The 22084-nt window shown below is 55.9% G+C and overlaps 1 protein-coding gene across 1 annotated transcript; it reads right to left on the bottom strand.

Annotated features, from left to right (window-relative positions):
• Positions 1–682: 682 nt before the first annotated feature.
• On the bottom strand, positions 683–20502 carry LMOD1 (leiomodin 1). Its single transcript, XM_027789872.2, has 3 exons — positions 19996–20502; positions 2337–4070; positions 683–1559 (listed from the first exon to the last, which is right to left on the bottom strand). Exons 1-3 carry the CDS (start codon positions 20254–20256, stop codon positions 1533–1535), a joined length of 2022 nt encoding a protein of 673 aa, XP_027645673.2. The 5' UTR covers positions 20257–20502; the 3' UTR covers positions 683–1532.
• Positions 20503–22084: the final 1582 nt, after the last annotated feature.

Raw genomic sequence — 22084 nt, 5'->3', positions numbered from 1 at the left:
TTATTGCGCCCCCTGCCGGCCCCCGCTGGGCGCTGCCGGTGCCGGGACGAGACCGGACCGCCTTCCCCCTGGTCGTTACCGCGACCCCTGAAGGCCGCCGCTGGGCGCTGCCGGTGCCGGTACCAGTGCCGGTGCCAGTGCCGGTGCCGGTGCGAGACCGGACCGGCCCCCCCGCCCCACCCCCCCGTCGTTATCGCGCCCCCTGCCGGCCGCCGCCGCGTGCAGCCGCTCTGGTACTGCCCCCTACCGGGCCCCCCAGCCGCCCCGCTCCGTTATGGCGCCCCCTGGCGGCCCCTGCCCCGTCCCGGTGCCCTCCGGCAGCACACTCCCCCGGCGCCCCCCGGTGCTCAGGCTGCGGGGCCAGGGCCGCTCGGTCCGGGGCGTCCCAAGGGTCCCGCGTGGGCGGCTGGCGGCGGCCCCCGGGAGCGACCTGAGGGTGGGCACGGGGACCCCGGTGCCCCCTGCCCGCGGCGCTGCCCCCCTGCACAGCGCCCCCGTGCGGCCGGGCGGCCCCTGCGCCAAAGCAGGCCCAGCCGGGGGTCCGGGGATGGGGCTCAGGGGGGTGCCCCATCGGTGGGCTCTGGGTGGGCAGGTGACCTGGCATGCGCCCAGTCTGGGGGGCCCGTGGGCCCCAGTGCTCCCAGCTGAGGTGTGGCGGCAGGCAGGGGTCCAGGGCGCAGCACCGGGGAAGCGTTGGGTGAGCTTTATTGCTGATGCAGTGGGCACAGCGCTACACATTGCAAAGGGGCTCCGGGGGGGCGCGGGGTGGGGGTCGGGGGCACTGCGGGGCCCAACCCGCTGGCCCCCCGGCTGCCACCCTCCCCCGGGGGTCCCGGGGCATACAGTGTGCCTGCCCACCCTGTGCCCCCAGGGGGCTGCTGGTGTCACCGGCTCTGGTTCCCCCCGGAGCACCAGCTGGGCGAGCCCCACACTGCAGGGGGGATGTGGGGCAGGTGGAGCCACTCGGGTGTGGGGTCAAGAGGGAGCAAAACCCTCGAACCGAGCCCCCCACGCCATGCCCTGAGCCCCCTGCACCAGCCCGGGCTGACCTCCCGCTCTGTCCTCCCACTGCCCCCATCCCCGCTCTGCCCCCTTCCCTGAGCCCCCGGTTCCATTGAGCCGGCACCCCGCGAGCCGGCACCCCCAGCCCACCGGTTGGAGCCCCCAGGGGGGAGACAGACCCTGCAGGCGAGTGGGGTTGGAGGGCACCAAGCCCCTTTGGCCAAGCCCCCCGCTCTGCAGCCCCCTCCTCTGCCCCCAGTCTCACCAGGCAGAGCGGGGCACGGTGCTGGCGACAGAAAGAGCTCGGGGGGCTCCACAACTGTCAACACAATAAATACAATGTCTTCCTCCGGCGCTGCACGGGGCGGCTGCGCTGGCCCTCCTCGGGCCGGCCCTTCCTCTGTCCCAGAGAGACCCCCGCTCCTCGGCGGTGTCACTGCGGGGTCCCACGGGGCTTGGCGTGGAGACAGTCACGAGAAAGGCAAGTGGCCCGGGGTCCGCCACGCTGCGGGGGCAAAGCTGTCCCGCTCCTACTGCAGCAACTTCGGTACCTCCACCTGCCAGAGAAGACACCCCGTTACTGGGGGGAGCTGGGAGCGAGGAAAGGGGACGCTGGGGTGGCGCGGGGGACCCGGTGCAGACCCGCCGTGGTGGAGTGGGACCCTTGTGCTGTGGCTGTGTGGGGTGCTGGGCACCTGGGGACATCTCCCCCTTGGCCAGGCTGGCTGTCCCCACACTCAGGCTGAGGGGCAGCCCGGCCAGGGACACAAACTGGGGTGAGTGAGATGTTTCAAGGCATCATCCTGGGACCGGTGCTGCAGTCGCAGCCCCCCGGCCACCCTGGCTACCCCGCAACCCCAGGGTGCTGCCAGCGTGGCAGCGAGAGCTCAGTGAGCTGCTCCCCTTGAGGACCTGCTGCCAGCGTGGACACTGGTTTCTGCCAGGGGAGGTCCTGGATTTCCATCCCCCGGGGGTGTATGTTAACGCTGGCTTCACCCTCGTGTCCCAAACCCTGGAGCCAAACCTGCCCGCTGGATCTGCCCACCCCAGGGGCTCTGCCAAGGGATGGGGCTGCCCCGTCCGTGCTCTCTGCCAAGGGACGGATCTGCCAGCCCCATCTGCTCTGCGAGGGACGGTGCAAAAGGATGGATCTGCCTGCCCCGTGTGCCCAGCAAAGGGATGGATCTGCCCCTGCCACGTGCTCTGTGCGGGGGTTGGGACCGTTCCATACCCTGCACCGGAGCAGGACAAGCCCAAGTGACAGCAGATGTGACCTCAGGGCTCAGCCCACAGACTCGCCCCACGGGCAGACCCCACCGTGGCCCCACACTTGCCTTCCTGAGCTGTTTGAGGTTGCTGGAGCGGATGGCCGCCAGGAGCTGGTCCCGTGAGTTCTTCTCCTGGGCCGGCAGTGCCCGGTCTCCCAACTTCCTCTGCGTGGCCGGCGAGAGCGAGTTCCTCAGGCTCTCATTGATCAGTGGTGGGGCGAGCGGAGGAGGAGGTGGGGGTGGCGCAGCAGGCGCCCCCCCTTTCTTGGGTGAGCTTTTGGGGGAAGCCTTGGGGGACGGCTGTGGGGATGGCTTGGGAGACCCCTTTGGCAGGGCTCCGGGCTTGGGCACCTCCAGGAGATCTTTCTTCTCCCCACGCTCCTGTGCCAGTTTCTGCTCCTGGAGGCGTTTCTGCCTCTGTTTGTCCATGTTTCGGCTCAGCAGGTTGGTGACCGTCATGCGTGGTCCAGCCAGCTCAAAGTGGTAACCCAGCTTCAGGAGCGTGGTGTTCTCCTTCAGGAGCTTGGCGATCTCCATCTCTGTCTTGCCCCCACAGATGTGCCGCTGGTTGTGGAAACGCAGCTCCGTCAGCGTGTTGTTCTGCAGCAGTGCCCGGAAAATGGCCAGGATGCCCTTGCCCGTGATGTGGTTGGAGTCCAGGTTGATGCTTGTCAGCACCTTGTTGGACTTCAGCATGATGGCGATGGCGAAGGCCACGTGGTCATCAGCACGGGTGTTGGCCAAGGCGAACAGCTTGACCACGGTGTTGAACTCTAGGGCCTCAGTGAAGCGCACCAGGGTCTCGTTGTTGATGCAGTCTGAGTTGTTCACGTTCACTTCGGTGACCTCGGCATCGTTGTTCTTCACCTTCTCGATGAGCTCATCAAAAATGCTGGAGGCTTCATCATCCTTGGCCTGATCCGAGGAGCTGCTGGTGGCAGGCTTGGAGGGGCTGCTCTTGGCTGCTGTCTTGGCCTCCTGTTTCTCCTCTGCTGCCTTTTCTGCCTCTGGCTGGGATTTCTCCTTCTCATCTGACTTTGATTTTTTCAAAGCTGAACCTTTGTCCTCTTCTTTTTTGTCTTTTTCTTTCTTATCTTCTCCTGTGTCTTCTGCCTGTTTCTTTGAGCCCAGACTCTTCTCATCTTCCTTTTTATCCTTCCCTGTGCCCTTCTTCAACGCTGAACCCTTTTCTTCTTCCTTTTTGTCCTTCCCTGCATCCTTCTTTAATACTGAACCCTTCTCGTCCTCCTTTTTATGCTTCCCTGCATCCTTCTTTAGTGCCGAGCCCTTCTCGTCCTCCTTTTTATCCTTCCCTGTATCCTTCTTTAATACTGAACCCTTCTCATCCTCCTTTTTATCCTTCCCTGTATCCTTCTTTAATACTGAACCCTTCTCATCCTCCTTTTTATCCTTCCCTGCATCCTTCTTTAATGCTGAGCTCTTCTCGTCCTCCTTTTTATCCTTCCCTGCATCCTTCTTTAATGCTGAGCCCTTCTCATCCTCCTTTTTGTCCTTCCCGGTGTCTTTCTTCAACACTGAACCCTTTTCTTCCTCCTTTTTGTCCTTCCCCATCAGCTTTTTCTCCATGGCCTTGACTTTATCGTTGATAGCCTTGTCCTCTTTGGTCTTAGCCTCAGACTCAGCTTTAATTTTCAGGTCTGTTTTTGGAACGTTTTCTTCTTTTTTAGAGTCTTTTCCCACCTTCGTATCCCGTTTCGGGGCCAGGTCTTTGGAAGGGGCTTCCTTTCCCTTTTCTTCTTCATTCTGGGCTCCCTTATTCTTCTCACTTGATCTGCTTTCCTAACGAGAGAAAAACACCAAGGCGTTACAGAGACAGATGCCTCCAGCTTCCAGACTCACCACCCCAGTTTCACCATCACCAGCTCCGCACCTTTGTCATGGGGGAGCCACCGCAGGGCACCGGGGGAGAGTGCCGCAGCCGGGGAGGGGGCACAGGATGGTGCAGGACAGTCCTGCCTCAGGAGCGTCTTAGACTATGCCTTTGAGCTGCCCGAAACCAGGAATTTACAGCAGAACATTGTGAGGGCATCATGCGGGGTCCCTGGAAGGTGGCAGGGAGATGCTGTGGGGGAGCACGAGGACAGCCAGCACCGCGGCTCTGCTGTGGCAGGGGACAGGCTGGTGGCCAGGACCCGTCAGGGAGGTGAGTGACCTGCTCCAAGTGGTGATGGTTCAGCCCTGGGTATGGGCCTGTCTCCTCCATCCCAGCGGAGTGACCCACCACCTCACGCTCACACCCTGCAGCCTGCGGCTGGTATCCTGGTTTCAGCTGGGATACGGTTAATTTTCTTCTCAGTAGCTGGTGCAGGGCTGTGCTTGGGGTTTGGTGTGAGCATAACCTTGGTACCACACTGGTGGTTTACTTGTTGCTAAGTTGTGCTTACTCTAAATCATCTAAATCCAGGACTTTCCAGCTCCCCCTGCTCTGCCAGTGAGCGGGGCACAAGGAGCCAGGAGCAGAGCCGGGACACCTGCCCCAAACTCGCCAAAGGGATATTCCACACCGTGGGTATCACACCCAGTATATAAACTGGGGGGAGTTGGCTGGGGGCCACCAATGGCCGCTGGGGGACTGGCTGGGCATCGCTCGGTGGGGGTGACCAACTGCATCATGCATCACTTGGGCTTTTTTTGTTTTTTCCTTCAGGTTTTATTCCTCTCTCTTTCTCTCTCCTTTTTGTTACTATTAGTATTTTATTTCAATTGTTAAATCGTTCTTCTCGACCCACGAGTTTTGCCTTTTTCCTGATTCCCCTCCCCACACCACTCAGGGGGGAGCGAGCGAGCGGCTGCGCGGTGCTTAGCTGCCGGCTGGGGTTAAATCTCGATGCTGGACTTCGGAAAAGGAAGGTTTAACCCAGCCGAGGTCCTGGGTTTAGCATCCAAGTGCCCCGAATGCAGGCAGAGCCTGCAGCACCCAGGTGTGATGAGGTCCCCTGCAGGTCCTCAGGGCACCTTTGCTCTCCTTCTGCCTCCAGTCCCTTCCCAAAGGGCTCCAGAGGTCTGCGGGATGCCCTCCTCCATCCCCAGCGAGCCAGAGAGCCTAACAATCCACAGGGTGCACCTCCCTTAGCAGACGGCTCTGTCTGACCCTTTCCTATTCATACCTCCTATGAGTTATCCTCTTTCTAATCACCTTTTTAACGAGGGATGATCTGCTGCCTGTACCTCTGTGAATCCCAGGTGCTTTCCCAGCTTTCCTAAACGGTTTCTAGCTGGATGCTCTGCAGCTTTGCCCACTCCAGAGCCCAACACGCTTCCCATGCCGGCCTGGACGCGTGTGCAAGCAGGGGAATGTCCACAGCTGGTGACACAGGTGACACAGCCGTCACACCCTGGGCTCTCTGAAGCTGGCCTCCTTTGACCAGGTGTTTGCATTTTTGATCTCCCTGCAGAAAACCAAGGCAATGGGGACGCAGTTTATTGCTTTGTATGTCTTCCCAGCCCGTCTTCTTCCAGTGTCCAAAGGTTTCATCAGAGGGAAGAGCTTAACCGGGGTGGTCTGGGGGAAGGATGCAGATTTTGCTGCATGTGATGGGTGAAGCAGTGTCACTGCAGCTGGCAGCCCCTTCCCCTGCCTCTGGGGTCTTCCCATCTCTGTGCCAAGAAGCCGTGCAGCGGTGCCCTGGACTTCTTGTGTTTCTTCTCTCTCTGATCCAGCCAGGATGCCTGCTCACTCCCTAGTGGTCTGGCAAGCATCAGTGCTTTTGCTTTGACTGATTCCTGTATATTCACCCTCCAAAAGTGATTTTTGCCTTTGCTTTTATGCTTATCATGATGTCACTGTTGCATTCACCAGATTTTGGTACACCGGAGGAGCTTAGTCTGGCTTCTGGCTCTGCAACACTGACCTTCAGGCAGCAGCTACGCCCTCCCTGCACAGACGGATGCAACCCCAAGGCTTGATGGAGCTACCTCCGGCAGCAAAAGATTTTCTTCTTTTCCTTTGTGCTTTAGGGCCATTTGATCATTTGTTTCTTGCAGTCGAAGCCCTTTCTCATGTAATTTTTGGTACATTTGCCAAGCACCTGAACCTGGCTCTTGGCACAGCCTGTCCCGTGCACTGCTGCTGACCACAGCCCGAGCCGGCAGCTCCAGGGCACAGAAAATGCCTCACTGCAGCCTTCACCCATGGCTGACAGGGCTGCGAGGAGTCTCCCATCAGCATCATTATGACATGTTCTGCTTCGGCAGCCAAAGCCTTTGATCCCAGCTCAGTGCACGCAGCCTTCCAGCCTGTGGGTTTTCTTACGGCACCGCGCTCACTTCCTTCTGTGCCTGCAGCCATGCGGGCGCGGGACCAGGGCTGTCAGGGTAGTGCGGTAAGAGCAGGGCACTGGAGCAGGGTTCATAGCCCCGAACATCAGATGTGAGACACCTTCACTCCCAACTACGGACAGACAACTGAAGATGGATGAACCCCTGACACTGGGACCGAAGCTGCTGTACAGAGGAGGGTCCCACTGTAACGTCCACATCAGGGTTTGGCAGTTTAAACCTCCTTCTCCCCACTCAGCAGCCGGGGAGCACGTGGCTCCTGCCCCTTGCAGCGAGCCTGGCTCTTCCTGGCAGCCTGGCTTTGGCAGCATGGCTCAGCTCGGTGTGCTGGCCGGCGCCGGGGGGGTTCTGTGTGGAGGTGAGCAGAGGGTGATGTTCTGAGATGCTGGGAGCCCAGCTGCAGAGCCGCGGTTAGCACAGGCTCAGAGCTACAGCTGCGCAATTCATCTGGCCATCCTCGGCTTGACCACAGCGATGCTGGCGACCGAACAGTGATGCTGGTGACCTGACAGCGATGCTGGCTGCAGGAGGAGGAAGAAGCACCAAGGCACAGGGGTGGCAGAGTGGATGTCATCTTTGCTGGGGGGACTTTAGGACTTCAGGAGGAAGAAAGATGCCTCTGGGAGCTGCAGGTGTGATGCCTTTACAAGCTCCCTGGACCCTCTCAGGGCTAGGAGAGCACTGTGGCTTCACTCAGTGCCTTGAACCCCCACATGAGAGTCCAGACACCCTCGTCTGCAGCCAGGGCTGGCCGCCTCCTCCAGACGATGCCCTGCTTGCGATGGGTGTCTGTGCTGGGGCAGAGTGCGGCTCTGCCCTCCCAGTGCGCGGCACTGCTGGCCCTCGGGGACTGCTTTTTTGTGGAAAGAACTGGCCTGGCTGCGAGCGGGGCAGCCATGGGGACTGTTTGTACCTGGTGTATAAACAGATGCCATCTGGGTCGAGAGAGCTGTTTATTTAGTTAAGAGATTTCTTGGCTCCCCTGTGCAGACCTAAACAGGCGACAGAAAGGAACATACCAGAGCCGTACAGAGCCTGTCCCTGTGTTCACATGGCCCCGCGCTGCTGCAAACCCCAAGGACCAGGGATGGGGCTCCCAGAGGTGCCCCAGTGCCAGCATCACCCTGCCCCGGGGGCTGCGGGTATCGAGTGATGCCACCTCCTCTGGCCCTGGGCTGGTGGCCCTTCTCCCCAGGACATGCCCTGTTCCCAGGGCTGGGATGGTGCAAGGGTGCTCAGTGACTTCCTGAAGCATCTCGGTGAAGGAAGAGCCATGTCTGCCCTGGCGGGAGGCTGGGCAAGATGTGTGTGTGGGATGAGAGCTGCTGCCTCCCCCTGTCCCCCTCTGCCCAAGGCCATGTGGCCACGTGCCTTCGTCCCCTCCTGCCTGTGCACCCACCCCCCGGCTCTCGGTGTGTCCCACCACTCCAGCTCCACTGCGGGTGCCAGCCCTGGGTGGTGACACCAGCCCAAGCTCTGCTCACTGGAGACAGTGCACAAGTCCTCCCCTCTGAGCTGGAAATACAGCGCGTTGCTCCAGCTCTCGGAGCTCGGCAGGCGAGCTGCATGGCAGGGTGATGCAGAAGAGGACAGATGTATCCCTCCCCTGGTCCTGAAACCCTGGCTGAGCCCGCAGCCGCCAGCGCACCTTCTCCTGCAGCCCAGGCCACCAGCCAGGCTGCCTCCATCTGCAGGGCCAGCGCCAGCCCTGCACCCCTCCATCGCCATCCTGAGTCCTGCCTGCTCGCTCCTCTCTGCCACGATGACATATTTACCTTGGATACCTAGAAACCAGTGCCACCGCACCCCCCTCCTGTGCCGTTCCCTCTGCTGTGAGCACAATTATTAGGGGAATATTTTTACACAGCGTGTCAGATCTTTAAAAATAAGCCTAATGAAAACAGCCTGGTACTTGGCTGATTAATCACCAGTGTTTTGATGAACTGAAATGCCTTCCCGTTTCCTCTAAATAGACTAAAATGAGCATTGCCATTGCTCGTTAGCATTTGTAACCCTCAAACCCACTCAGATGTTTCCTTAAAAGGCAAAGGAGACGGGAATTTCTTGCCTGGAATCCGAGTGCTCACAGCACTGCTCCGGGCGCTGAGGAAGGGATGGGGATGGGGATGGAGCAGCCGCCCAGGCCGGGCATGGGTGGGAGCGGAGGGGCTGCCGAGCTCTGCTGCTGGTGGTGGGGATGTGACGGTGGAGCGAGGTCCTCGGCTCCTGCCCTGAAAGCCCCATGGCTCGTTTTAGGGTAGAAAATTGCTGCTTGGGTGGTAGGTATCGATCTGGCTGATGGTGAATGAGAGCTGGTCACCCCGCTGTGCCCACAAGCAGGCTTCACAGCAAAAGGGGAACATGCTGGAGAGGAGAGGAAAGGATGGGCTATCCAGGGACCCACTGAACCTGTGCCCGAGCTGGAGGGAAGGGGTACTTCGTAGCCTGGCTGCTGCTGTTACAACAGTCCCTGGCGGAGGGGACATAGGGAAATGCACTTGTAGAAGAAATATTTTGTCTTTGGAAGGGGCCAGACTTCACCAGCCTGCAGTTATTTCCAGAGGCGCGTCCTGGGAAGAGTCCCTCATGGCCCACATTACCAGGCTGAACACGCTGCCCCACCACGCCGGCCACGTGCTCAGCTCAGCTAAAGAACAAGATGTAAGGATGGAAGCCTTGGGGAGCACATGCTGCCAAGAGCAGCTCCATGTTGGCTCTAGGGAGCCATGCCCCACCTGGGTTTGAGGAGGGCTTGGATGAAAGGGGGAAGCCAGGAGAGCCCAGGACAGCTCCTCCGTGAGGGCCACTGCTAGGGGCATGTGGCATGTGCACCCCAGGAGGAAAAGGGACCGCCAGCAAAAGATCTCAGGGCCAGACCTGCACCTGCAGTTCAGGTTAAAATGGCTCCAGAAACAGTGACCTCAACCTGCAGGCTTGGCAGAGGTCTCTAATGTCACCTGCAGCTCTGGTGGCCTCTGGAAGCCAGCTGTGAGACATCACCCCCCAGCTGATACAAGAGCATCAAAGGCACAAAAGGGAATTCCTGACCCAGGATCAGGCCCATCCCAACAATCACCACCACTGGAAAATCCAGGGTTAGCTCCGCCATGGCCAATGGCTCCAGGTGCTGCTCGCTGTAGGTGGCCATGGGGACACAGGCTTCATGCACCCCCAAGCAGAGGGGCACGGTCCTCGCCTGCGTGCAGCTATGGGGCCATCTGTTCTTGAGGGGTATAAGGAGAAAACATGGAGCAAAGCAAGAGGCAAGCGTCAGCCCCTTCAGAAACCGCCCACACGGGGACACGGAGCCTATTTAGCCGAGTCGGAGCTGCGTGTCCGCTGCTTGCGCCTACACTCTTGCAAGCACCAAGGGGTTACCACTGCTTGTAACCAAACTGCCCTGCACCAGTGTACAGCCCTCCTAAACCAAGATGCAGATGTCTGTGGAAGGACAACTGGACCAGCTCAACTTAATTAATCCTGGAATGATTTCAGTCACATGGAGTAACTTCTGCATGTGCATTGGAGCCCACCGGAGCCCGCGAGTCTTCTCCTTGAGACTCGCTGCCTCCCTCCACCCCAGCAGCTCCACCAGCAGAGCAGTTTCGGTGTGCTGGCTGCCTGGCATGTGGCTTTTGCCACCAACAGAGACTCTCCACCCAGAGCCGTGCTCCTTGCAAAGCAACCAGAATCCCTCCAGAGCTGTAGCGTTGGGGGATAAAGTCCAGGCCAAGAGACTGACCCATTCTTCCAGACTCTGCTGGAATAATGAGGTCCTCTTGCAGCCAACAGGACATTTTCCAGTTCATCTCTTGGCAGGGCACTGCTTAGGCAACAGGTACCCACCAGCAAAGCTCCATCGGTCCCAGTGATGGAGGGGCTTTTGGAGGTGGGAGAGCAGGGAAGTGGGGAAGCCCCAGGGATGAGGGGGGACTCTGAGAGACAGACAGACAGCTCACCAAAAGCTGTTGGTCAGCTGGGGGCTCCCAGACCAGACTGGCAAGGGAAGGAAGCTGGGTTTGGTTATTTCAAGTAGGGGGTTTAGGCATAATTATGGATCCATAACTAACAAGCCAACCTGGTATCACTACCTGAGGGGTTTCAGTCTGTCCTACACATGCTACTGAGTCCTACAAAGGTTTCCAGAGCCACCAGAGACTCTGTTGAACCCACAGCTCTAAGCCTGAGCATCTGCATCATCTTCTGAAGGCACCTACTTAGATGCAGAGGCTAGAAAGAAAGATGCAGAGGACCCACTGTCCCCTGCGTCCAAAGCCCAGCTCGAAATTGAGTGAGGCACCAGCATCCCACCACCCCTCAGTGTGACCGTGGGTGAAGGGAGCTGAGGAGGCTGGGCACAAGCCATGTGAGAGCTCCCAGGGAACAAGGATGTCCCCTGGGACTGTCCCACTGCACAGAGGAGTCCACTGAGGTGGCCAGCGGGCAAAGGCAGGTGGCTCTGCACTTGCCCTTCCTGGGTATTTGGGTACCTGTTGCCATTACGCTCTAGGCATGTGAGAGAGCTGCTGGAGCCAAGCTAAACCACAACAAGCTGGCCAAGCTACTCCTTTCCTCCATTCCTCATCCTGTTTTGAGTAACTCAGGGACAAGTCAGAGCCAAGGACATTCCTGGAAAAAAATGCTGTGTCCTTGGCCGAGCCCTGGGCGCCACTAAACCTGGGTTGCCAGAGACCACCAGAGGAAGCGGGACCACGAGGCTTCTGCTGACCCTGCTTGCCCAGGACAGCCAAGTCCAGGTCTATGTGACACCCACCCACTCACAAGAGGATCTGGCATTGCTCTACCTGCAGCAGTGCCAGGACAACCCTCCTGGTCCTTGGCTATGAGCAAACGCCACGGGCCAGCGTCACGAGGCAGCCTGCCTGCACCCCCGCACGCCCCGCAGAGCTCTGGCCCCCGTGGGCTCCCTGGTAGGGCCATTCCCAGGCAGCGAAGAGTTTCTCTCTTGGCACATTTGGATTCTTTTGGCATGAAGCAAGGGTGAAAGGACCTTGGCTTCCAGCACTGGGTTGGACGCAGACCTAGCATGACCCCCTGGCCATGCTCTATGTGCTAAAGCCCAGGGCGAAGTAAACAGCTCCTTGCCCTGCCCTGCCTCAGCTATCACTCTGTTATTTTAACGAGGAACTCAGTTATTCCCCTTCCCTTCTGCTCAGACCTTTCCGACCCCAAACATCACTGTCTCTTTGCACTTCCCAGGCCAATGTTTTTAAAAACATCCTCCTCCTGAGATGCAGCGCTGTTCTCCAGAGACTGGACAACTTCTGGCCCTGACTTTTGCCTTGCTTTGCCTTCACTGCTGAATTAGGGCTGACAACAAACATTTCAGCCGGGTTTCCTTTAATAGAATAGCGACAACGACATGCAGCCATTTTCCAGAAAGCCCTTAAAACCACTGGATACTCTGCAAATGGAAACTTTTGCTTCTCTAACAAAACCTGTTTTTAGCAGTCTGGGTTTTTCTCCTCTTTCCGTTGTATTCCCAGCTCCTTCTCCTGGCGCTGCCATGGCTGAACTGGATATTCCCAAGACGAGACCTTTCCCCTGATCACCTCCTCTTCGGCAGAGGTTGCAATGGGCAGTGAACATCAGCAGTTCATACCACGGCCACCTCAAGGCTGGATTTCTGCCTGGTGCACTTTCTGCCGGCAGCCCACAAAGAGCATTCCTTGGATTTTTAGGAACAGAACTGCAGTTCATCCCTAGCAAGTCTTAAATCCTATGTCCTGTCCTCTGTGTCACGGGGGCTGGATGATTGAGAAGGAGGGATCTGGCTCCCAGCCTCCTGGGACTACAGGGAAAACATCTCCAGGCCCCCTGCAGGTGCAGGTCTCCCATGGGTCCCATCACCCAGCCCACAGGACCACCACAGCCACCCCATGGCATCACCAATGGCCGCAGGTACCCAGTGCAGGAGGCTGAATCAAGGTCTTTGAAGCAGGTGAGATAAGCCCCAGCCCTAGGTGCCTACCTGCCAAAACCAGAGAGCTGTTTGCTGGTCAAAACCCTTAAACAGCTTATGAGAAACAGGAGCACTGGCTCCTTAGGCTCCCACCCCATATGGGAGCTGCAGTCCAGAACACAGCACTCAATCAGAGAGAGAAAGGCATGCCAGGAGTCACGATCTCTAGTTCTTAAAAACTGAAGATCTTCCCTGAAAGGAAGCAAACCACAGCTCCCCTCCTGCGGTGGGTGGCTCTCGTGGCTGGTTCCCATGCTGGGCAGGGTTGTCTTCTGCCATGGTCCCTTCTGCAGGACCGCTCGGAGCCCTCAGTAGTGTCTGGCAGGTCTTGGCATAGATCCTGACCAAAATATCTTGTCCCAGCCCTGGGCTACTCAACCCAGTGTCAGTGGGCTGCACGCACCAGAACTTCTGCGACCCTGGGCTGTCACCTCTCCTGTTGCATTTCTGCAGCTCTTGCTCCTGTCTGTTTTCAACCTTCCCTGGATGGCACTCTGGGCTGAGGACAGGACTGAGCAGGACTCACGTCACTTCATGGCGTGGCTGCTCCACCGCCGCTGCCGCTCTCCGCGCCACGACTTCAAAGCCAGTGCCCTGACACCTCCTCCCCTGCGAGGTGAGATCCTCTCGCTCCATCGTGCTGCGATTCCCACACGGCAAAGGGTGGGCTTGAGTGACACGACCGGTTAATCCCAGCGTCCTGCTGGGAGCTGAGTCACCAAGACCATTTTAGCATGCACATGACATCATAACACTGCGAAAGAAAGCGATACATAAAGGACCCCAGCTCTTTTCCTCCTCTGTACATCTATTTATCAGCTCAACATAAACAGATAATAAACCTCCCGGGTAGCTCGGCCCATATAAGCTAAACACTCCAAGCATTTCCATGGATTTATATGCATCCCCGTTGTGGCTTATGTAAATATAGTACTCAGCTTTTTACTCCTGTTTTTTTCAGACTGACTAGAAATTCAGCTTTTTTTCCTGCTTGTGCCCTTAGATGGACCGTGCATCTCCCAGACAGAGAGCGTGCCTTTGGAGTGACCTACGAGGACGCTGGGAATGCTTTGTGCTGCCACTCGCCCCGGTCACAGCAGAACAAGGTCTCTGCCACCATTTCCCAGCAGCATTACAAAAACTCCGATCTGGCCGCGAGGTTCCTGCTCCCCCCACTTGTTCAGATGTGCAGGTCAAACCTGGGTGCGTTGCCACCTCACTTGCTTCAGCCGTTCTCTATATTGCAGATGCTTCAGTTTTCTGTCATGGAATTGTTCCTGCTTCTCTTTTCGCCTTGCAGGTCTGTTTTATCGTCTGCTGCTAGCTGACAGCTCTCGCTTCTGGTGCTTGCCTTTCTCATTACAGGCTTGGTATGTTTTCAGAAATAAAGAACAGAACATCTGAGCACAGACAATGGCAGTTTTCATTTCTGAACAACAGAAGGTGACAAATAAAAGGGCTCTCCTGGATGGGCTGCTCTGCAGCGGGCTGGAGAGGCCACAAAGCAGACCATCTGTTGCTTCCTTTAAGGACCAAATAGGAACGATTTAATACCTTTGGCTTCTTTCAAAATAAGTGACTGTTCTGGATATCTATGGATATCATCCGTGGGATTGGACACAAAGACCAGCGACCCGCCAGCTCCATTCCTATTCTGTGTGTTGGTGGCAGGTTGCACCTTCATCCCCTGCCTACCCCAGCGTGAGCTGGGAGCTGCTGAAGAAGCACCAGGAGGAAGGGTACCCCAGTGTCACCCACCCCTTACACCTCTTTTGGAGGCCAGGAGCTGGGCAGAGCAACAACATGTTCTGATGAGGCATCCAGCCTGCAAGAGACCTGCCCAGGACATGGTTAAAAGAAAGGCAAGAGCTGGAAACTGGTGAAGACTCTTCCAAGGGAGAAGGAACAGTCTTGGCATCTCGACAGAACTGGCTGATAAACAGAACAGCAGAGTTTAAATACATACATGTTAGTCACAGACTGGTAAGATGCTTAAAGAATGATACAACCACTTCTTTTCCCTTGTTTGTAATTTCCCTTGAGTCTGTCCCAACTATTTAAATGTGGAGCTTGTTTTTCCTCCAGATATTTTCATGAAAAGATGACAAGCTTTGAGCAGTAATAAGAAATCTAAATGCTAACTTGCTTTTCCATAGTGTTGAAGAGGGCTTACTATTAAGGATCTCCACTTTTCATGGTACCTTCCTCTACATACAGCCACCAGTAGCTGGATTAAATACCACCCAGCAGCAAGTGCCAAGCCTACACCACAGACCCCAGTAAGCTAGAAAGCAAGGCAGGACTTTTTACAAGACCTTTCCAAGGAGTTTTGGCATCCTTACCCACGGCAATAGGACCTGCTGCCCTCTGGCACCGACACCCTTCAAATATGCTGCATTTGGATGAGGTGAACTCCCTCTCAGGTCACTGCTTTTCCCTCGGCATCAAAACCCGGCTGTGAGGACCACTGTCCCACCACTCACTGTCAGCTGTATAAGAGCCTACAGCGAAGAGTGCCGGCAACACAGAGACAGCCCCAGGAGCTCTGCGCCAGGCAGAGCAGCCTGCAGGGAGAAGGATGCATGGACCTGGAGCAGCAGTGAGACACCTGAGAGGAAGGGGAAAACTGAGCCCCCTCAACTTTTCCTGTGGGAAGGGTGTTCAACCTTCAGGGGACAAAAATACAGGGACGACCTGCACTGTGCAGAGCTGGCCCTGGCTGTGCACATCTGCCCTGGCGTCCAATGTCTCCTGTGCAGAGCCTTCTCCTTCAAGAAGCTGGCCCCTAGGCTTACATGGAAGGAGGCAGCCACCACGTGTGCAAGCATCTTGCTAAAAGAAGTTCTGCGGCCCTGGAATGAATCCCCTTGGTCAGCAGGATAATGCCCCCGTATGCAATTTCCCTGCATTTCCCCAGTCATTCGTGCTCGAGGCTGCGTCAGTGCAGCCCTGTTGGGAGGCAGGACTGGGGACTCTGATGAGACTGGGACATCCAGGTGTCCTCTCCTTACAGGTGAAGTTGAGGGAAGGAGGCTCCATCCATTCCCAGGGAAGATGGTGGTGCAGAAGAACAGTGCAGGGAGGGGCTGCCTTGGCCACCACTGCTCAGTATTTTGGGAGCCACCTAAGGCCGCGGTGAGGCCAGGTGGGAATCCAAGGAGAGTCGAGAACGGCAGCAGGTGGATTTTGTGGCACGCTTTGTAAAGGAAAACTTCCTGCTGTGAATACAGCGGCTGCTACGGAGCACTCATCTGCCAAACCACCTGGTCCCACGGCACACACGGTTCACACGCAGTGGTGGTCCCTTCCATGGGGTAGCTCTTCTCAGCCAGGTCCTCCCCAGCAAAGGTACCCCCAAGGGGGTTTAGGAGTGACCCAACGCCAGTGGGAAAGATTGGGGTACCTCCAGGGTGTACATCACAGTGCTATATGCACAGACACATGTTTTTTAAAGATGTCACCAACAGCAGAGGAAGAACTGGACAAAGCCAGGCTGACTCTCACCAGACCCATCTCCTCATACAGCTCAGCTGTCAGAGAAACCCACCCCACAGAGACACCCCGTCCCCCTGGCACAGACAGCTTTTCCTCTGCCAAAGAGAAAACCCAGGCACGATACATAGATTTCAAGTGACAGCAAGTCAGCTGTGCCCCCAGGTAAATCATCCTTTGGGTAATGCCACCACTTCAACTTTACAGCACGTTTCTAACCTGAATTTTTCTCTCCTTATGTCTTTGCCTGCTAAGTAAAGAGTCATGAGCTATTAGAAATCATCCCTTCATTTATCTTCTTGTGAATATTAGTTTAACTTTGGCTCCCGTGATACATGGACCTACAGGAAGGTCTTGAGCGCATCCACAGAGAGGCACTGTCCCAAGCCCCACTGTTGAACTGGGGTTTACTTCCACTCGCAAGCAATACAAAATGAAGATTAATTAATTAATGCATCACCAAGATGTGAATTTGGCTCCACAGCGTGGAGAAGTCAGGGCAAAGCTCACGTCTATTTTGGGCTGTTTATAAACTGGTTCCTAGTTACCCAAGTTTGCCCTTTTCATCACTAAGAAGATGTGTTATTATGTAGTTACAATATTTCTAAATATACCCACTCTTCCCAGTATTTAGAAGGGAATGGAGTTGCCTGGAGCCAGTTGAAGAACGGAACAATGACTGCAAGAACTCTGAGATGGGCAGAAATTTAACCTTTCCCTTTAAAATACCTTATTTTGTACTTTGGAGAATTTCCTGCACACCTCAGCTAACAGGCAACATCCCACCAACCACTGCACAAAGAGGGGGCAAAGGAGGGATGGAAGAACAGGAAGGAGGAGGAAAAATAATGGGGAGACAGGAGCACAGCAGCCTGGACCAGCGTGCTGCCAGCCCTGCGTGGACGCTGCTGGGTCCCCGGTCCCGGCAGGCTGCGGGGAGCTGGAGCGGCTGTTGCCCCACGGGGGCTGCGACCCAGTCACCTCCCAGCTTCACAATTAGCAATAACGATACAGCCCGAGGCACCGCCACGGAGCTGGGCTAGGAACTCCTTAATATTTTCTATCCTCAGTGCCTTGGTGCAATCTCTGTAGTTCAAGGACCAGAAGCTAACCTCCCGTCCCTCCCTACTGAAGAGATTTCACAGACACAGAATAGCATCTTCCACATGTTCCGAAGGCCAGTCCCACTGGAATGACTTCCCATTCCTTCCCTGCTCTCATGCCTGTGCTTCCCTCCCATGCTCACACGTCCGCTTCTTGCTTGCAAAGGTTTTGCTCGATGGGTTTCGTCGGGGATGCCAGGCGCCGTGTGGGCTTGTGATGCACAACGCTGGGAGCCGACAAGGGAGAGGGGCAGGGGGGACATGGATGGGGTGATGCCTGCACTTGGCTGGAGGAATGCCACCCCCTGCGGGTGCGCAGCCCCAGCGCTGGGGTTGGCAGGCACAAGCGCTTCGCTGCCCGCCGCAACATGAAAACTATTGATAGTAGAGAGGGATTTGTCATCAGGAGCCTCAGAGCTCTGAGCAGCTGGGTGAGAGCTCGAGAGCCAGCCGGGATGCTCTGGATGGCTCCATGTTCTCACTCTACCCTGCAGCAAAACACAACCTTGCGGCTGCCTCAGGTGGATGGAGCCTGGGCTGGTTTCTGCGATGCTTCTGTGGCCCAACGATCCTGTCCCATCCTGTCCTCGTGCCCCATGGTGGAGCAGAGGTCCTGCTCCACCACCGGCATGGGCTGACCTGCCAGCGCTGCGAACTGGCATTTTCTAGGTGCTAATCCCAGGTCCTAACAATGCCAAGGAGGAAGGGGTAGAGGATATTTTTTTCTTGGCCTCCAGGGACTGAAATAGAAGAAAGTCAGTTCTGCCATATCCAGTTACTGCAATGCAATCTAACTGGGCCTGTTTCACTGACAAATCTGACTGGCAGCCAACTTGCTTTGTCTTCCACGGCCCAGAGCTACTGAAGCTCAAAGGAGAGCACAACCAGTGCTTTTCTCAGGACCCCCGTCGCTGCCCTCCCCACCAGCCAGGGCTGCACACCCTCTCCTGGGTCACCTCTCCTCCCCGTGTCATCCCTTGCCACCATCCCGAGTCCTCTCCCGCAGCACACAGACACACAGAATCCCAGACTGGTCGGGGTTGGAAGGGATGTCTGGAGATCATCTAGTCCAAGCTGCTGTTGAAGCAAGCTCACACACACTCTCAGGTATCTTCCAAACAATGCAGTGTTTAACCAGACCGTTTCCCAGCTCTCTTTTTCCAAAAACCACACGTTTCCTCTCTTCCTCCTGATCACAAATACTTCCCTATCCCACTTCCCAGTCAACTCCTCATCTTCCCATGGCTAAAAACAAAATAGCATCATTAGTGATGTCGAACGCTTTTTCAGTGCCAGCTCTCAGTGCTGGCTGCAAGCCGGGATTACCTGCAAACCAGTGCAAACCCTTGCAATGTCACTGGGATAACTGGTCCCACATAACAGCATTTCCCTTCCCAGACAGTTTTGTCCTGCAGCACCTGCAGTTCCCCACCACAAGGCAATTTTCCACCAGTCCACCAGTGGGAAAATAAGCCCAGCGCTCTCGTGGCGAGGGGCACGGTGCTTTTGGTCCCCCAGCCCACGCCAAATGCCACATATAGAAGGTGAAGGCTGCGAGTGCCTTGTCCTCACAGCCGAAGGAAAGCACCCTGGCTGCACAGCCAGAGCTTTCAAAGGGGTGGGGAAAACTATTTAATCCCTTGTTCAGGTCTCCGAAATAAACCTTCATTTATCTATAGTTGCAATTTTCATCCATTTCTCCCTGTTTTCTCCCAGGCTCCGGTCAGGAGAGTACCTTCCTATAATATACTCTGTTAACATCCAGAAAGAGCTATTTCTAAGTCCTCACAGGTTAATTAGAGCTTGATTACTGAGCTGGAAGATCTAGGGTACTGCTGGGTGACCTGGAATAGATACAGAATCAGAGCCAGAGCAGTCCGTTAAGAGGGGTATCCACATAAGCCTTTGCTCCGCTTATGCAGCTGATAACTCCTCAGCCCTGTCCCGTCACAGCAGATGCAAATCCAGCCTGGGACATGAAATCTGTCCATGACTACACAGATAAATAGCTGAAGAGTCTCCCTCTTTCACTTTCTGGCTCAGCCTGCTGTGGAAAACTAGGGAAACCAAATGCTTCCCGGCCTCCCACACATGGAGCACATACCAAATATTCTTAGTGCAGAGGTTAATAAATGTTACAGAGAAGTGGGATTGGCTCCCACTAAGGCAAGGCACAAAGAAAGGAGAGGGACTGGCATGAAGCTTTCTAGCTCAAAGAAAGCTATTAAAGGATTTGCCAGGTGCAGAGGAGGAGATAAATGTACCCAAATCAAAATAAAAGAATGAATTTGAACTGAACAATACACACAAACAGCTTGGGGCAAAATCTGCTTCTTGGGGTGATTTCCATAAAGCAGTAAACTTTTTTTTATTCCACAAGAACCAGAGACTGTTTCAGCTTTTGGACAAGAAGAACTGAAAGGACCAAGAGTTGGGAGGTTTCCAAAGGAAAATAACAGGAGGAAAAAGAAATGCAGCCCGCAGGACTGCTGTTGCTGCACCGGCCCCTCCAGCTGCCTCCTGGAGCACCACCTCTGCTCCCAGCCCTGCTGAAGGATGTTCAAGCAGAGGCAGGGAGAAAATCCCTGGCACCAGCACAGGTTCTGGCTTTGCGAGCGACACCGGGATTTCACGAAATACCCTGTTCCCTCCCGGAGTGCCTGGCCCAGCTCCCTGCCTTGCTGCTCTGGCCCCTCCGTGACAGCTACTCCTCCTCACAAGCAGCACAGCGCTCCTTTCTCGGGGTTCGGCTGCAACTTCTTGTCCCCCAACCCGGCGGGCGTGTGCTCACAGCTATGCCCCGGCATTTCTTACAGAAAGAGCTCAAGCGTGGGGAGATGTGACTTACGTCTATCGAGTGTTCCCTCTGAATAAGTTTCCTGGTCTCCTTTTCGCAGTGATTGAGCACTGTGTCGCAGTTTTGCGAGCCAGGTGGGGAATTTTCTGTTTGGTTTTTCTGACTGAGCTCCAGAGGGATGCTTCCATCTGGATCCACCACATCCAGCTCCTTTTCCAGCTCTTCCATCTCCTCTGGAGACAGAGTAGACAACAAACTGTCAATATCTGGATCTTCACTAACTTGTCGCCGGTATTTGGCCACTTTGGACATCTTGGCTCGCTGGCGAGACACGGTTGCGGTTGTGTGTGGTACCCAAGGAAGGAGAAAAAAAAAAGAAGCCGAAGCTCCAGCACCACTTCCCCCAGCGGCAGCAGGTGCTGAAGTGTTAAATCTCAGCAGCTCTCAATCCCTGCAGCCCGGGATCTAGTAGCTATCTAGAGGGGACACCCCTCGGTCCCAGGGTTGGCCAATAACAGGATCCAGCCGGGATTCGGGTGCTGGGAAGCCAATGGAGCCCAGCGGGAGGCGGGGAATGGTGCTATCAGAGGAGCCTGAAACCCGAGGACATTCCAGGGAACCATGCAGCGCTGCATGACCAAATTTAGTCCGGAGCATTTCGCCTTTTAAAGGCAGTGGGCCAACCTAGTGAGAAAACACGCAAAAATGCACAAGCTGGCAGGCTGGAGATCGGGGGTGGGGTGGGTGGGGGAGGCCCATCCCTGGCATGTGCCCATGGGTGCTGGGGGGCTACTAAAGAGGTCAGTGTGGCTCCAAAGATATGAGGCGTCTCCTCTGTCACAGGAGGGGAGAGTTTCTGCTGTGGCAGTGACCACTCTTGGCTGAAATGGGCAATAAAGCGCCCACCCCAGAGAAAGTTTTCATCTTTATCCCACTGCCCTGCAGGAGCTGTGCGGTTAGCCAAAGCGCACAGCCCTTCGGATAGAGGTGGTGGGTGGCTGCCCTGCTGGTTTCTTTACGAAGGATGTGCAACGTCCAGCACCTTTGCAGCAGGAGGGAGCAGGCACGTGCCAGCCCAGCCCGGCGCCTGCCCCTTGCTCTGCGAAGTCTGATCCCAGCACTGTCCCCGAGTCGCTTTAGGAGAGCTTCTGCTGCTTCCCGTCCTCTGCAGAGGTGTTTCTGCAGCTGCTCTTCATCACAACCCACTTACCCCGCCAAGCCCCAGAGACGTCCCTCCTGCACAGACTAAATTCCTGAGTCTCTCCTGCGTCTGGTTCAGGCAGTGCCCTAAGCCTGGGCTTTGGTTGGAGGCACCTACTTTCCATCAACCTAATCCATAAAGCTTACTGGCACCAGCAAATTCTCCCAGAGGGATGGAGGCAGGTAGGCTCTTCTCTCTAGGTTTCAGGGCAGCTTTACCCCATGCACAGCATTTTGTACCCGTTTGTTATGCTGCCAACTTCATCCTTTCTTCTTCATCCTCCTCATATTTACTGCCTGCTCTCAGGCCTCTCTCTTTGCTAGTTCAAGCAAGCAGCCCTTTCATCTTCTCCAGTAAAATAAGCCCTTGTAAGATTTTCCTTGCCAGCCTAATCACCTTCTCTGCCTGTCTCCCTGGCTCAGATCCCATCCTGAACACAGGCAGAGGGTGCTCCAGGTGAGCCTCCCAATGCCTTGTGCTACAAACTAGACATACCCCATCTTGATGGGAAATGTACATTCTTGTTGCAGTCTAGGATTTCATTTATCTCCGGCATCACAGCGCCCAGCTCCCGCTCATATCCTTCCTATGATTCACCAGCACGACTGAGATTTTTTCCAGATTGTAGAAGAAACTGTTGGTTTTAAGTTTCCAAGCGCATAACCTTAAACATTGCTGCGCTGAATTTCATCTCGCTTCACCCCATTGCTTCTATCTCCCTGATATCATGACCCTCATCTTGGTGCTCACTTGCACCAAGGACTAGGAGGGACACGGCCATCCCCTTCTCCTTCGTCTGGCTGCACCCCAGTCAGACTCTTATCCTTCCCTCACCCCAAAACTGCCACTGAAGGCAACAGGAACCAGAGTGAATGTAGCATATCAGTGTCTACCTGGTGCTCTCTTCGGCCGAAGAAGCCAAATGAGTGTCTTGTTCCA

The sequence above is a fragment of the Falco peregrinus genome, chromosome 16, assembly GCF_023634155.1.
Source record: "Falco peregrinus isolate bFalPer1 chromosome 16, bFalPer1.pri, whole genome shotgun sequence".
Taxonomy (NCBI): domain Eukaryota; kingdom Metazoa; phylum Chordata; class Aves; order Falconiformes; family Falconidae; genus Falco; species Falco peregrinus.
The sequence above is the reverse complement of the archived record's forward strand: the minus strand, read 5'-3'. Positions and strand labels throughout refer to the sequence as shown.

Excerpts from the sequence above, each read along its gene's own strand:
- LMOD1 (XM_027789872.2), bottom strand. The coding sequence starts at position 20,256 with ATGTCCAAAGTGGCCAAATACCGGCGACAAGTTAGTGAAGATCCAGAT. Across the intron at positions 4,071-19,995 it reads AGAGGGAACACTCGATAGAC|GAAAGCAGATCAAGTGAGAA; the intron begins GTAAGTCACATC and ends TTCTCTCGTTAG. Across the intron at positions 1,560-2,336 it reads ACCTCAAACAGCTCAGGAAG|GTGGAGGTACCGAAGTTGCT; the intron begins GCAAGTGTGGGG and ends CTTCTCTGGCAG.